The sequence below is a fragment of the Oncorhynchus tshawytscha genome, linkage group LG17 (genome assembly GCF_018296145.1).
Source record: "Oncorhynchus tshawytscha isolate Ot180627B linkage group LG17, Otsh_v2.0, whole genome shotgun sequence".
Classification (NCBI taxonomy): domain Eukaryota; kingdom Metazoa; phylum Chordata; class Actinopteri; order Salmoniformes; family Salmonidae; genus Oncorhynchus; species Oncorhynchus tshawytscha.
The window spans coordinates 3,957,840-3,971,361 of NC_056445.1; the positions used below are offsets into that span (position 1 = coordinate 3,957,840).

General features: G+C 42.3%; 1 protein-coding gene across 3 annotated transcripts in view; it reads left to right on the forward strand.

Annotated features, from left to right (window-relative positions):
* Positions 1–13,522, forward strand: part of LOC112216723 (lissencephaly-1 homolog B) — a 47,786-nt gene that overhangs the window by 15,559 nt on the left and 18,705 nt on the right. For all 3 annotated transcript variants that reach the window (XM_024376742.2, XM_024376744.2, XM_024376745.2), the window contains exons 3-5: positions 875–959; positions 1,103–1,177; positions 5,641–5,847. In XM_024376742.2, the coding sequence (XP_024232510.1) occupies positions 875–959; positions 1,103–1,177; positions 5,641–5,847 (367 nt within the window). The remainder of the gene's footprint in view (positions 1–874; positions 960–1,102; positions 1,178–5,640; positions 5,848–13,522) is intronic.

Consider the following 13,522-nt stretch of genomic DNA (forward strand, 5'->3'; position numbering starts at 1 on the left):
ACTCTTGGAAATTGTCCTAATATGGAAGAACTTTAAAAAGCATATGCATGACCATGGCAGCAATTAAAACACTTTTACAAGGGTTTGAGTGAGAGGTCTAACTGGTGTCTCCAGGTGGCCACACACCCCTTCAAACTGTGCACGGTTCCTAAGTCATTTCAATGCACTTTTGACTCAAGGAAAGAGGTGCTTTCTTTTAGCTCTCCTAGCTTTGCCATTGAGGAACTGAAGCAAGCACACTTGCAGTTTTTGGTTTGGAATACAGCCCTGCGTCCACACCCTAACACAATTACGGTTGTTTATGCAATCCCCAAAAGTTCCTTTATAAATCCCAATCTGGGTCAGGTGTGCATAACTCGAATCCAACATGGATTGTTAAAGAATCTGATCTTAGTGTTAGGTTTTCAGAAGGCACTTCAGACAAACGGATTGTAATTCTGGTGCGCATAGAATGCAATCATGAGTGCTTTCAAGTGCGTGTTCCACAGCAGATGTTCTTCACAATATGACAAACAGGCTCATTCTTTCAGGACAACGCAGGGTGTCACGCATGTCATCCTTGTAACTGTGGATCAAACATGGCAGTAATAAATATTTGATAATGAAAATGTGTAGTGCACATTTGGACTCAAGGGTGTGTGGTTTTCTTCTGTGACATCAAAGCAGTGTTATAATACTCAATGTTTCCCTCACTCAGAGTAGCCCAATTAGCGAGGGGGATGGAGGCATTTTGTCACGCGTGTTGCTCAACTTTATAATGGCTGTCAGTCAAAACTTGTGAAGCGGAGAACCTGAGCCCTGACGTTATGTGTAGTATGTGTCTGTACAGCCACTGCGTTCAAATTCTCTCTCTTTCTCTGTCTCTGTGTGTTAGAAACCGAGCTATAGCAGACTACCTACGCTCCAATGGCTATGAGGAAGCCTACTCCACCTTCAAGAAAGAGGCTGAATTAGATATGGTAAGAGTACACACACACTAACTAACCCCACACATTCCCGATTTGCAACACTAACCTATTATTTTATTTCCTCACAACAATTTTAAACCTAGAGATCATTCTCTCATATTTCCATTTCTGTCTCCCCTCCCTTTCTTCCACAGAATGAGGAGTTAGATAAGAAGTACGCTGGTCTTTTGGAAAAGAAATGGACCTCTGTCATCAGATTACAGAAGAAGGTGATTGTTGACGTCACGTTTGTGGTGTTATGGTATTTGATGTGTATGTCAGTTGACTGATTTGTATGTGTGAACAGTGCATTTGGAAAGTATTCAGACTAGGGATGCACAGATATTACATTTTTGGCTGATACGATATCTGATATTTTCCTTGCCAAAAAAACAGATACCGATAACTGATATTTAACAGTTTAGCTGCCTTTTTAAGCATTCTAGTTAAGTTAAATAGTTGAAAAACACACACACCAAAAAGTTATTTTGTTGGCATTTACGTATGTCCCCATTACCAGTAAAACATAGTAAAAACCTATTTCTTTAATTTACTTGCTGTACTGTTTTGTTGTTCATTTGTTCAGTCGTTTCATTCTCAACCAGGATTTGATCATACATGTCAAGCGGTAAAGTTTCAGCTCTGTCTGTCCTTCGCCACTTCTGTCGTGGGTCCTCTTCTTCGGTGGGCATTGTCACTGTGTCAGTTTCCATCTTGTCCAGCTGTGTCTGTAACATTTCACGTAAACCCTGTTTCTTGTCTGCATCGAAGTAGCGGTCCCTGTACCGAGCATCGAGCATGGTGGCAACACAGTAAAGAGGCTCAGAGAGAATGCCACCGAATCGTTTTTTCACAGCCACAAGTAGAGTACTTTTGCAAGCTATAACCCCACGGTCTGTGTCGGCAGTGTAATTGAGCAGGCGTTTACATGCCATGACAGAGGGTATCACGTCTGCTGCAGACACAGTTGATGAGCTTATTTCTTGAGTCAGTTGTTCGAATGGAGGTTGGAGTGTGTTCATGTTTCCAAGTTTCAAACGTGTTCTCAAATTCCATTGAAATGGCAGCAGTGGTAGGAGAACCAGCACATTCTTGAGCATGCAATACTGTTTTCCATATTACACGATCCTCGTCGACTAACTGTGCTTTCAGACTCCGCATGCCCATGGGGCTGACATCGCTGTTCAAGACGTTAGTCATGAAGCTAATAGCAATGACGCCCACAGCAAGGAGCTCATGGATGTGCTTTTCAACAAGAACGTGTAACTCCGGTAGGGTAACATTGGAAAAATAGCGCCTACTTGGTATTGTGTACCGGGGCTCAAGGTGCTCGACCAGTCGGCGAAAGCCAACATCATCCACGATAGAGAACAGTTGATTGTCAAGGGCAATGTATCTCATTATCTTGGCGTTAACGTGTTTCACCTTTTTGAGTTGTCTCGCTGAAATGTTCTTACTCTTTCAAATGACTGCTCGACTTTAACTTGTTTAGTTGTTGGAAATATGAGCTTTGTTTTTTTTCTGCTTTTCTTTTCTAAGTAGTCGCTGAACGTCTGGGGGTGATGCATAGCAGCACAAACATTGCAAATGGCCTTTATCTTCCTTTGAAACTTCAAAATAGATTCACACAGCAGACATTGTGGGCTAGGTTAGGAATGCTGTGTTGTACGTGTAGTGCTGTATTTTTCGTGACGTCATTATGTCATCTACCTACACTACCGTTCAAAAATTTGGGGTCACTTGTGTCCTTTTTTAAAAAATAACATCAAATTGATCAGAAATGCAGTGTAGACATTGTTAATGTTGTAAACGACTATTGTAGATAATGGAATATCTACATAGGCGTACAGAGGCCCATTATCAGCAACCATCACTCCTGTGTTCCAATGGCACTTTGTGTTAGCTAATCCAAGTTTATCATTTTAAAAGGCTAATTGATCACTAGAAAACCCTTTTGCTAGTATGTTAGCACAGCTGAACACTATTGTTCTGATTAAAGAAGCAATAAAACTTGCCTTCAGACTAGTTGAGTATCTGGAGCATCAGTATTTGTGGGTTCGATTACAGGCTCAAAATGTCCAGAAACTAAGAACTTTCTTCTGAAACTCGTCACTCTATTCTTGTTTTGAAAAATGAAGGCTATTCCATGCGAGAAATTGCCAAGAAACTGAAGATCTCATACAACGCTGTGTACTACTCCCTTCACAGAACAGCTCAAACTGGCTCTGACCAGAATAGAAAGATGAGTGGGAGGCCCCGGTGCACAACTGAGCAAGAGGACAAGTACATTAGTGTCTACTTTGAGAAACAGACGCCTCACAAGTCCTGAACTGGCAGCTTCATTAAATAGTACCCGCAAAACACCAGTCTCAGCGTCAACAGTGAAGAGGTGACTCCGTGATGCTGGCCTTCTAGGCAGAATTGCAAAGAAAAAGCCATATCTCAGACTGGCCAATAAAAAGAAAAGATTAAAATGGGCAAAAGAACACAGACACTGGACAGAGGAAGATTGGAAAAAAGTGTTATGGACAGACCCTTCTAAGTTGGAGGTGTTCAGATCACAAAAAATTACATTTGTGAGACGCAGAAAAAATGAAAAGATGCTGGAGGAGTGCTTGACGCCATCTGTCAAGCATGGTGGAGGCAATGTAATGGTTTGGGGGTGCTTTGGTGATGGTAAAGTGGAAGATTTGTACAGGGTATCAAATTAAATTGTATTGGTCACATACACATGGTTAGCAGATGTTAATGTGAGTGTAGCGAAATGCTTGTGCTCATAGTTCCGAAAGTGCAGTATAATCTAACAAGTAATCTAACATATTCACAATAACTACCTTATACACAAGAAGGAAGGCTATCACTCCCTTTTGCAACACCGTGCCATACCCTGTGGACGGCTCTTAATTGGAGCCAATTTCCTCTTACAACAGGACAATGGCCCAAAGCACAGCTCCAATCTATGCTAGAACTATTTAGGGAAGAGGCAGTCAGCTGGTATTCTGTCAATAATGGAGTGGCCTGCACAGTCACCGGATCTCAACCCTATTGAGCTGTTGTGGGAGCAGCTTGACCGTATGGTACGTAAGAAGAGCCTATCAAGCCAATCCAACTTGTGGGAGGTGCTTCAGGAAGCATGGGGTGAAATCTCTTCAGATTACCTCAACAAATTGACAACTAGAATGCCAAAGGTCTGCAAGGCTGTAATTGCTGCAAATGGAGGATTCATTGACGAAAGCAAAGTTTGAAGGACACAATTATTTAAGTTAAAAATCTTTATTTATAACCTTGTCAATGTCTTGACTATATTTCCTATTCATTTTGCAACCCATTTCATGTACGTTTTCATGGATATCAAGAACATTTCTAAGTGACCCCAAACTTTTGGACGGTAGTGTGTATATATATATAAGTACGCACGTCAGCAATGACATCGGGTTTGCACATCGGCGTTAAACTACACATCGGGCCGATGCCGATGTTGGCATTTTTAGTTCATATCGGCCGATTCTTATATGCTTACCGTTTTATCGTGTATCCCTAATTCAGACCCCTAGACGTTTTCCACATTTTATGTTACAGCCTTATTATAACATTTTCCCCTCACCAATCTACACACTATACCCCATAATGACAAAGAAAAAAACGTTTTTTAGAAATATTTGCAAATGTATTAAAAATGTACAACTTAAATCACATTCACATAAGTATTCAGACACTTGGCATTCAGGGCAAAGAGTTCAATCTTGGTTTCATCAGATAATCTTGTTTCTCATGGTCTGAGAGTCCTTTAGGTGCCTCTAAGCAGGCTGTCATCTGCCTTTTACTGAAGGGTGGCTTCCATCTGCCCACTTTACCATAAAGGCCTGATTGGTGGAGTGCTGTAGAGATGGTTGTCCTTCTGGAAGGTTTTCCACAGAGGACCTCTGGAGCTCTGTCAGTGACCACCGGCTCTTGGTCACCTCCCTGACCAAGGCCCTTCTCCCTCGGGCAGCCAGCTCTAGGAGTCTTTGTGGTTCCAAACTTCTTCCATTTAAGAATGATGGAGGCCACTGTGTTCTTGGGGACCTTCAATGCTGCAATACATTTTTAGTACCCTTCCCCAGATACAATCCTGCCTCTGAGCTCTATTCCTTCTACCTTATGGCTTGGTTTTGCTCTGACATGCACTGTCAACCTTTATATAAACAGGTATGTGCCTTTCCAAATAATGTCCAATCAATTGAATTTACAACAGGTGGTCTCCAATCAGGTTGTAGAAACAGCTCAAGGATGATCAATGGAAACAGGATGCACCTGAGCTCAATTTAAAGTCCCATAGCGAAGGGTCTGAATACTTATGTAAATAAGGTTTTTCTGTTTTTTGTTTTTAATACATTTGAAACATTTCTACAAGCCTGTTTTTGATTTGTCATTATGGGGTATTGTGTGTAGACACATTTTTTGTATTTAAGACATTTTTGAATACGGCTGTAACCTAACAAAATATGGAAAAGTGAAAGGGTCTGAATACTTTGAATGCAGTGTATATCTGGAGTATGCGTGAAACAACACTGTTGGAGAATAATAAACAACCAACTGAACTATCACCTCTTTATTCCTCTCGTCTTCTTTTCTACCCCTTATCTTCCAACTATTCCTTATTTTTATACCTCTCTCGTCGCTCTTTCCCAATCCCACCCCTTCTCTCCTCCAGGTGATGGAGCTGGAGTCGAAGCTGAATGAGGCCAAAGAGGAGATCACTTTAGGGGGTCCGGTGGCCCAGAAGAGGGACCCTAAGGAGTGGATCCCCCGTCCCCCAGAGAGATACGCCCTGAGCGGCCACCGCTCCCCCGTCACACGGGTCATCTTCCATCCTGTCTTCTCCGTCATGGTCACCTCCTCCGAGGACGCCACCATCAAGGTGTGTGCGTGTGCTTCAATCATTTGCTAAGCTCTTGGTTTAAAAGTACAGCAAAAGTGTATGTGGACCAGGGAGCCATAGTTGGGATGCTGGCACAAGTATGAGGTGATAGGAACATGGACATATAATTATGATAGGTTTTAAAGATTTTTAAAAATCCTTGCAAGGTGAAACTTTATGTATATTTTCATGCTATTGTATTATGTATCTTCCAGTTTAGACTGCATTATTTTCACTGTCAAATCTACCATTGTCAGTTTGGTGGGCTTTTCCTTTAAGACAGCATGTCTATTTTAGAAATGGAGGACCATTTTCTAATGTTTGGTGTGTACCTGGCTGAGGTTCTATTTGTTTGGAAAAATCTTTTAAGGACCTATATTTGTCGTTCCATGTAATAATTGTTGATCATTTGTGAATTGTTAACTTCACATAATTTATATGTTGGGTGTTTTGGAGGATGCCATGAACATTGAGCTGTTATAAGATGGCGCCGAAGAACATGGCTGACGTTTTACATTCTCCCAACCAATTGTGCTATTTTGTTATTTTTTAAAACTTATTGTGTACATAATGTTGCTGCTACTGTCTCTGATGACTGAAAATAACTTCTGGACACCAGAACAGCGATTACTCACCGCGGACTGGAATAAACTTTTTCCTTTAACGAGTCCGACGAGAAGGATATCCAGCTTTCACTGGAACAGGCCCAGATCCCCGGCATTTGCGTGAAGAAAAGGGGCCGCAGATCGGGCAGCCTTCTGAGAATCCGTAGGTGAGCGAGTAAACACCCACTGCCATATGTTTTTCTTGCTAATGTGCAATCATTGGAAAATACCATTCATGACCTACGATTAAGATTATCCTACCAACGGGACATTAAAAACTGTAACATCTTATGTTTCACCGAGACGTGGCTGAATGACGATACGGACAATATAGAGCTAGCAGGATTTTCCATGCACTGGCAGAACAGAAACGCTACCACTGGTAAGACGAGGGGTGGGGGTTTGTGTCCATTCACATTAACAGGCTGTAGTGGAGCAGGTCGAGAGTTTTTCAAGTTCCTTGGTGTCCACATCACCAACGAACTATCATGGTCCAAATTTACCAAGACAGTCATGAAGAGGGCACGACAAAACCTTTTCCCCCTCAGGAGACTGAAAAGATTTGGCATGGGTCCACAGATCCTCAAAAGGTTCTACAGCTGCGCTGCCCGAGAGCATCCTGACCGGTTGCATCACCGCCTGGTATGGCAGCTGCTCGGCGCTACAGAGCGTAGTGTGAACGGCCGAGTACATCCCTGGGGCCAAGCATCCTGCCATCCAGGACCTACAGTTGAAGTCAAAAGTTTACATACACCTTAGCCAAATACATTTAAACTCAGTTTTTCACAATTCCTGACATTTAAACCTAGTATTAATAGGGCTGCGTAGTCCCATGGTGTTTATACTTATGTACTATTGGTTGCCCAGATGAACATGGTACCTTCAGGCGTTTGGAAATTGCTCCCAAAGATGAACCATACTTGTGGAGGTCCTACAATTTTTGGGGGCTGATTTTATTTAGATTTTCCCATGATGTCAAACAAAGAGGCACTGAGTTTGAAGGTAGACCTTGAAATACGTCCACAGGTGCACCTCCAATTTACTCAAAAGATGTCAATTAGCCTATCAGACGCTTCTAAAGCCATGACATCATTTTCTGGAATTTTCCAAGCTGTTTAAAGGCACAGTCAACTTAAGTCTCTGAACTTCTGACCCACTGGAATTGTGATACAGTGAAATAATCTGTCAGTAAACAATTGTTGGGAAAATGACTTGTCATGCACACAGTTGATGTCCTAACCGACTTGCCAAAACTATAGTTTGTTGACAAGAAATTTGTGGAGTGGTTGAAAAACAAGTTTGAATTATTCCAACCTAAGTGTATGTAAACTTCAGACTTCAACTATATATAATAGGCGGTGTCAGAAGAAAGCCCATAAAATAGTCAGAGACTCCAGTCACCCAAGTCATAGACTGTTCTCTCTGCTACCACACGGCAAGCGGTACCGGAGCGCCAAGTCTAGGACCAGAAGGCTCCTCAACAGCTTCTACACCCAAGCCATAAGACTGCTGAACAATTAATAAAATCGCCACCGGTCAATTTTATTGACCCCTCCCTTTTGTACACACAGCTACTTGCTGTTTATTATCTATGCATTCACCCCCACCTACATGTACAAATTACCTCAACTAGCCTGTAATCCCGCACACTAACTCGGGTACCGGTTCCCCTGTATATAGCCTCGTTATTTTTATTCTTATTGTTACTTTTTATTATTACTTTTTAATGAAGTCTAATTGGTAAATATTTTCTTAACTCTTCGTGAACTGCACTGTTGGTTAAGGGCTTGTAAGTAAGCATTTCACTGTAAAGTCTACACTTGTTGTATTCGACGCGTGTGACAAATAAAGTTTGATTTGATAAGGAAATCTCCACCAGGCGGGATTTTCCTCTTCCTCAACCATCCGGTGAGATTGATCCTGTTGACTCGATTAGTTTGTGCCTGTATTGGATTACTTATATTTTTGTATTTTGAAGGGGGATTGCTCCTTTTTTGATTTGATTGACTTTGGGACCATTTTTTGTTGGGCTTGGGACTTGGACATTCAGAACTTTATTTGGGGTCTAATTGAATTGAGATTGTGAATATATACACTTTACATGGCAATATGCTTCTTTTGCTCACGTTATTCATTTTGTCTGTCTTGCTTCGGTCACTCATATGAACACCGTGTTTCTTGGAACGTTTATGATAGCATAGTTTGCGATGCAAGCTGATTTTTCGACTGGTGGCCAGTACTGGGAGACTTGTTCATTTTATTTTTACGAGAGTTATGTTGTTGCTAATATGGCTGGTGTCGGGTCTGACCGTAGCCATTTAGAGGTACAAACAGACATTGACCCAGGGCAAGATGAAGCAGGCCAAGGTACACCGCCCTTCAACCCTGGGCCTGGCGTTACCTTTTGAAATCCTGTGGCTCAAATATATCATCACTGTTGTGTGAGTTGACAGTATGGAGGAAGATGATGATGGTGGTGGTAAAAGTGCCACACTTACTACTACAGTTGATTTGGAGGGAGTCAACAACACTGTCAAAGGATTCCAAGATCAAGTAAACACTCTGGAGAATGCTGTGAACAGAGAGACCAGCCTCAGAGTATGAGGAGCAACGATTTGAGGCCATGACAATGAGGACAATGAAAAACTCACTAGCCCACCTGGAGCAAGCAGTGGTGGAATGTATGCTCAGAAGAGAGGAGAAATGGAACAAGGAGATCTCTAAAGTCAAATCCACAAGCACCCCATCCTCTAATATAATATTCTGCTGTCACATCCCTGATCTCAGTAATATCCCAAAAAGGAGCATCATGAAGTTCCCATTCCATGTACTCAAAGCTTTTCCACAGTCCTCACGGGACCTGGTGGGTCGCTAAAAAATAAATATGTTAACAATTGGGCAGAATTCAATAGTTTTTTCCTGTTTGCTTTCTTACCATCTGATTACCTGACTGAAGTTGAAGAACAGGGGAAGAAACATTTTTCAAGATCCAGACCGATAGATTCGGGACTTTTCTTATGATTACAGGGCATTGTGCCTGAAATGGAAGCCGGACATGTCAGAGACTGCGATGGTGAGAAAGCTCTTGAATAATAACTCTTGCTAGCAGTTTAAGAGGATCCGTCATGACTGTTGAGACGTTTGTCAAAGTCTTCTCTATAGTGGAAAAGGACATGGCTTCAAATAAGGATTACTGGGCCAAGGTGAATACCCACCAATCATAAGAGATGGTAGACCTACTAAACACATGGCCATAGCACGCTGAGTTTCCTGCCTTACTGGTAGTCCCCATAGAAGTTTGGGGCACCCAAGTGGAGGCTGTGTTAGATACAGGATACACCTTAAGCTTGATACAGAAGCAGCTATGGTAGCAGTTGCCCAAACCATGTGAGCAGCTCATCACGTGGGATTCCAGAGCCTTTGTGCTCACTGATGGAAAGTCTCTCACACACAGACACAGCTGAAGGAAGCTGACCGTAAGGCGCTACAGTGGGTAGTGCGAACGGCCCAGTATATCACTGAGGCCAAGCTTCCTGCCATCCAGGTCCTATATAATAGGCGGTGTCAAAGGAAAGTCCAGAAAATTGTCAGACTCCAGTAACCAAAGTTATAGACTGTCTTCTCTGCTACCGCACGGCAAGTGTTACCGGAGCTCCAAGTCTAGGACAAAAAAATGCTCCTCAACAGCATCTACCCCCCAAGCTATAAGACTGCTGAACAATTCATTAAAATCCCCCCCGTCGTCCCTCTTGTACACTGCTGCTACTAGCTGTTTGTTTGTTACCTATGCATAGTCACTTCGCCCCCACCTACATGTACAGATTACCTCAACTAGCCTGTACCCCTGCACACTGACTCAGTACCGGTGCCCCCTGTATATAGCCTTGTTATTCTTATTGTGCTAATTTTTATTACTACTTTTTATTTTAGCCTACTTGGTAAATATTTTCTTCTTCTTGAACTGCACTGTTAAGGGTTTGTAAGTAAGCATTTCACGGTAAAGTCTACACTTGTTGTATTCGGCGCATGTGGCAAATAAAGTTGGATTTGATTTGAAAAACCCAATTCACTTGTGGCATGGTACTGTGTGGACCCTGGAAACCTACAGTGCATTCCGAAAGTATTCAGACCCCTTCACTTTCTCCATATTTTGTTACATTACAGCCTTTTTCTAAAAGTTATTAAATGCATTTTTTCCTCATTAATCGACACACAATACCCCATAATGACAAAGTGAAAACAGGTTTTTAGAAATGTTTAGCAAATGTAATAAAAATAAACTGAAATTATATTTATAAGTATTCAGACCCTTTAGTCAGTACTTTTGGTAGGTGATCATTCACCCCAGTCTGAGGTGTGAGTGCTCTGGAGCAGGTTTTCATCAAGGATCTCTCCGTTCATCTTTTTCTCTGTCCTAACTAGTCTCCAAGTCCCTGCAGCTGAAAAACATCACACAGCGTGATACTGCCACCACCGTGTTTAACTGTAGGGATGGTGCCAGGTTTCTTCTAGATTGGCATTCAGGCCAAAGAGTTAAATCTAGGTTTCATCAGACCAGAAAATCTTGTTTCTCATGGTCAGAGTTCTTCAGGCTCCCTTTTGGCAAACTCCAAGCGGGCTGTGGTGTCTTTTACTGAAGAGTGGCTTCCATCTGGCCACTCAACCATAAAGGCCTGATTGGTGGAGTGCTGCAGAGATTGTTGTCCTTCTGGAAGGTTCTGCCATCTCCAAGAGGAACTCTGGAGCTCTGTCAGAGTGACCATCATGTTCTTGGTCACCTCCCTGACAAAGGCCCTTCTCCCTCGATTGCTCAGTTTGGCTGGGCGGCCAGCAATGAGAAGAGTCTTGGTGGTTCCAAACTTCTTCCATTTACGAATGATGGCCACTGTGTTCTTTGGGACCTTCAATATTGCAGAAATGTTTTGGTACCCTTCCCCAGATCTGTGCCTCGACACAATCCTGCCTCTGAGCTCTATTGACAAGTCCTTCAACCTCATGGCTTGTTTTTTGCTATTTTATGCACTGTCAACTGTGGGACCTTATATAGACAGGTATGTGCCTTTCCAAATCATGTCCAATCAATTGAATTTACCACAGGTTGACTCCAATCAAGTTGTAGAAACATCATCTCAAGGATGTTCAATGAAAACAAGATGCACCTGAGTTCAATTTCGAGTCTCCTAGCATAAGGTTTGAATACTTCTGTAGATAAGGTATTTCTATAAATTTGCAAAAAAATCTTAACCTGGTTTCGCTTTTTCGTTATGGGGTATTGTGTTTGGATTGATTTATTTAATTTTTTAAACATTTAATCTATTTTAAGAATAAGGCTGTAACGTAACAAAATGGGGAAAAATTAAATGGGTCTGAATACTTTCAGAAATCACTGTATACCCCACTTTGCTGACCTTGCCTCTCCGTTGAACAACCTCATGCAGAAAGGAGTGAAGTGGGAATAGACTGAGAAATGCCAGCAGTGTGTGGACCAGCTGCATCGCCCTAGAAAAGCCTCCGGCTCTCACAACCTGATCTGACCTTGCCTTTCCAGGTACAAACTGACGCCAGCGGCGTGGGTCTTGGAGCAGTCCTGACACAGAAAATCAATGGGGATGAGAGGGCCATAGCATATTCCTCCAGAGGTCTGAAAGGGGCAGAGTACAACTACTCTACTTTGGGAAAGTAGTGTGTTGTGGGCAGTTGAGAATGGTGCCATTATTTGGAAGGAGTTCCGTTTTATGGGCTGCAATTTTCAAGTATACTACTTGTAAAGGCTGCATGAATGTCGGCCCAGACAAGGGCTGCAGAACCGTCAGACAACCCAGTGATGGCTCCTTATGTGGCTCGCTAACAAGCATCTTGTGCCTCTGATCTGCCGACATCCCTCGCAGAGGTTGTATGTGCTCAAAATGACTGCGTGAGGGGATTGAAAGCAAGAGGCGACACATGATGACCGGCCTGACGGGATTGGATGGAAAGTACACCAAGACGTTTCCCAAGAGCAAGAAGGGAAATGCCTTTCTACTTGTGATTGTGGACTATTTCACAAAGTGGGGGGAGCTTTTTTGCCTCCTGAGACAGCAAAACTCAGACTGCCAAATTATAAAAGGGACACCCATCTTGTGAAGAGTTCATCTAAATTCATCGTCTCTGATCGTGGTTCCCAGTTCACGAGCAAAGTCCTCTCAGACATTTTGAAAAAAGTGAGGGGTGATCCAAAAGCTGACCACCAGCTTCCACCCTTAGATAAACCTGGAAGGGTCAACAGGACTCGAAAGACCATGATGGCGTGTTTCGTTGGTGAGCATCACAGGAAGTGGGTTAAGTAGTTGCCTGAATTCCGGTTTACCATCAACAGCTCCAAACAAGAGTACACTGGCTGCACCCCTGCAGAACTTGACATTGGCAGGCATCTCAAAGGGCCACTGAAGAGGCTCATACATCGAACTGTGACGCTGCCACAAGTGTGAGGTGATGGGCACATGAACTTTAAATCTGACATAATTATATGTCTGAAAAGACCTTTCAAGGTTAAACCTTTCTCTATTTTCATGCTGTTTTACTATGTATTTTTCATTTCTGACTGCGTTATTTTCACTGTCAAATCTAAGAAGGCTGTCCGTGTCAATTTAGTTGGCTGTCCCATTTTAAGACTGAATGTCTCATTTAGAAATGGAGGAGAGTTTTGAGAAATATTTGTGTACCTAGCTGAGGTTTTATTTGTTTGGAAAAATATTTTAAGAACCTATATTAGCCATTCCAAGTAATAATTGTTGCTCAATCTTGTGGATTGTTAACCCCAACGACAAAGAATTCCATATGTTGATTGATTGTTTTGGAGGATGCCATGAACATTGAGCTGTTATAAGGAAATCTCCACCAGGCCGGATTTTCCTCCTCAACCATTTGGTGAGATTGATCCTGTTGACTGTATTAGTTTGTGCCTGTATTGGATTACTTATATTTTTGTATTTTGAAGGGGGATTGCTCATTTTTGGATTTGATTGACTTGGGGACAATTTTGTGTTGGGTTTGGGACTTGGACATTCAGAAATTTATTTGGGGTCTAATTG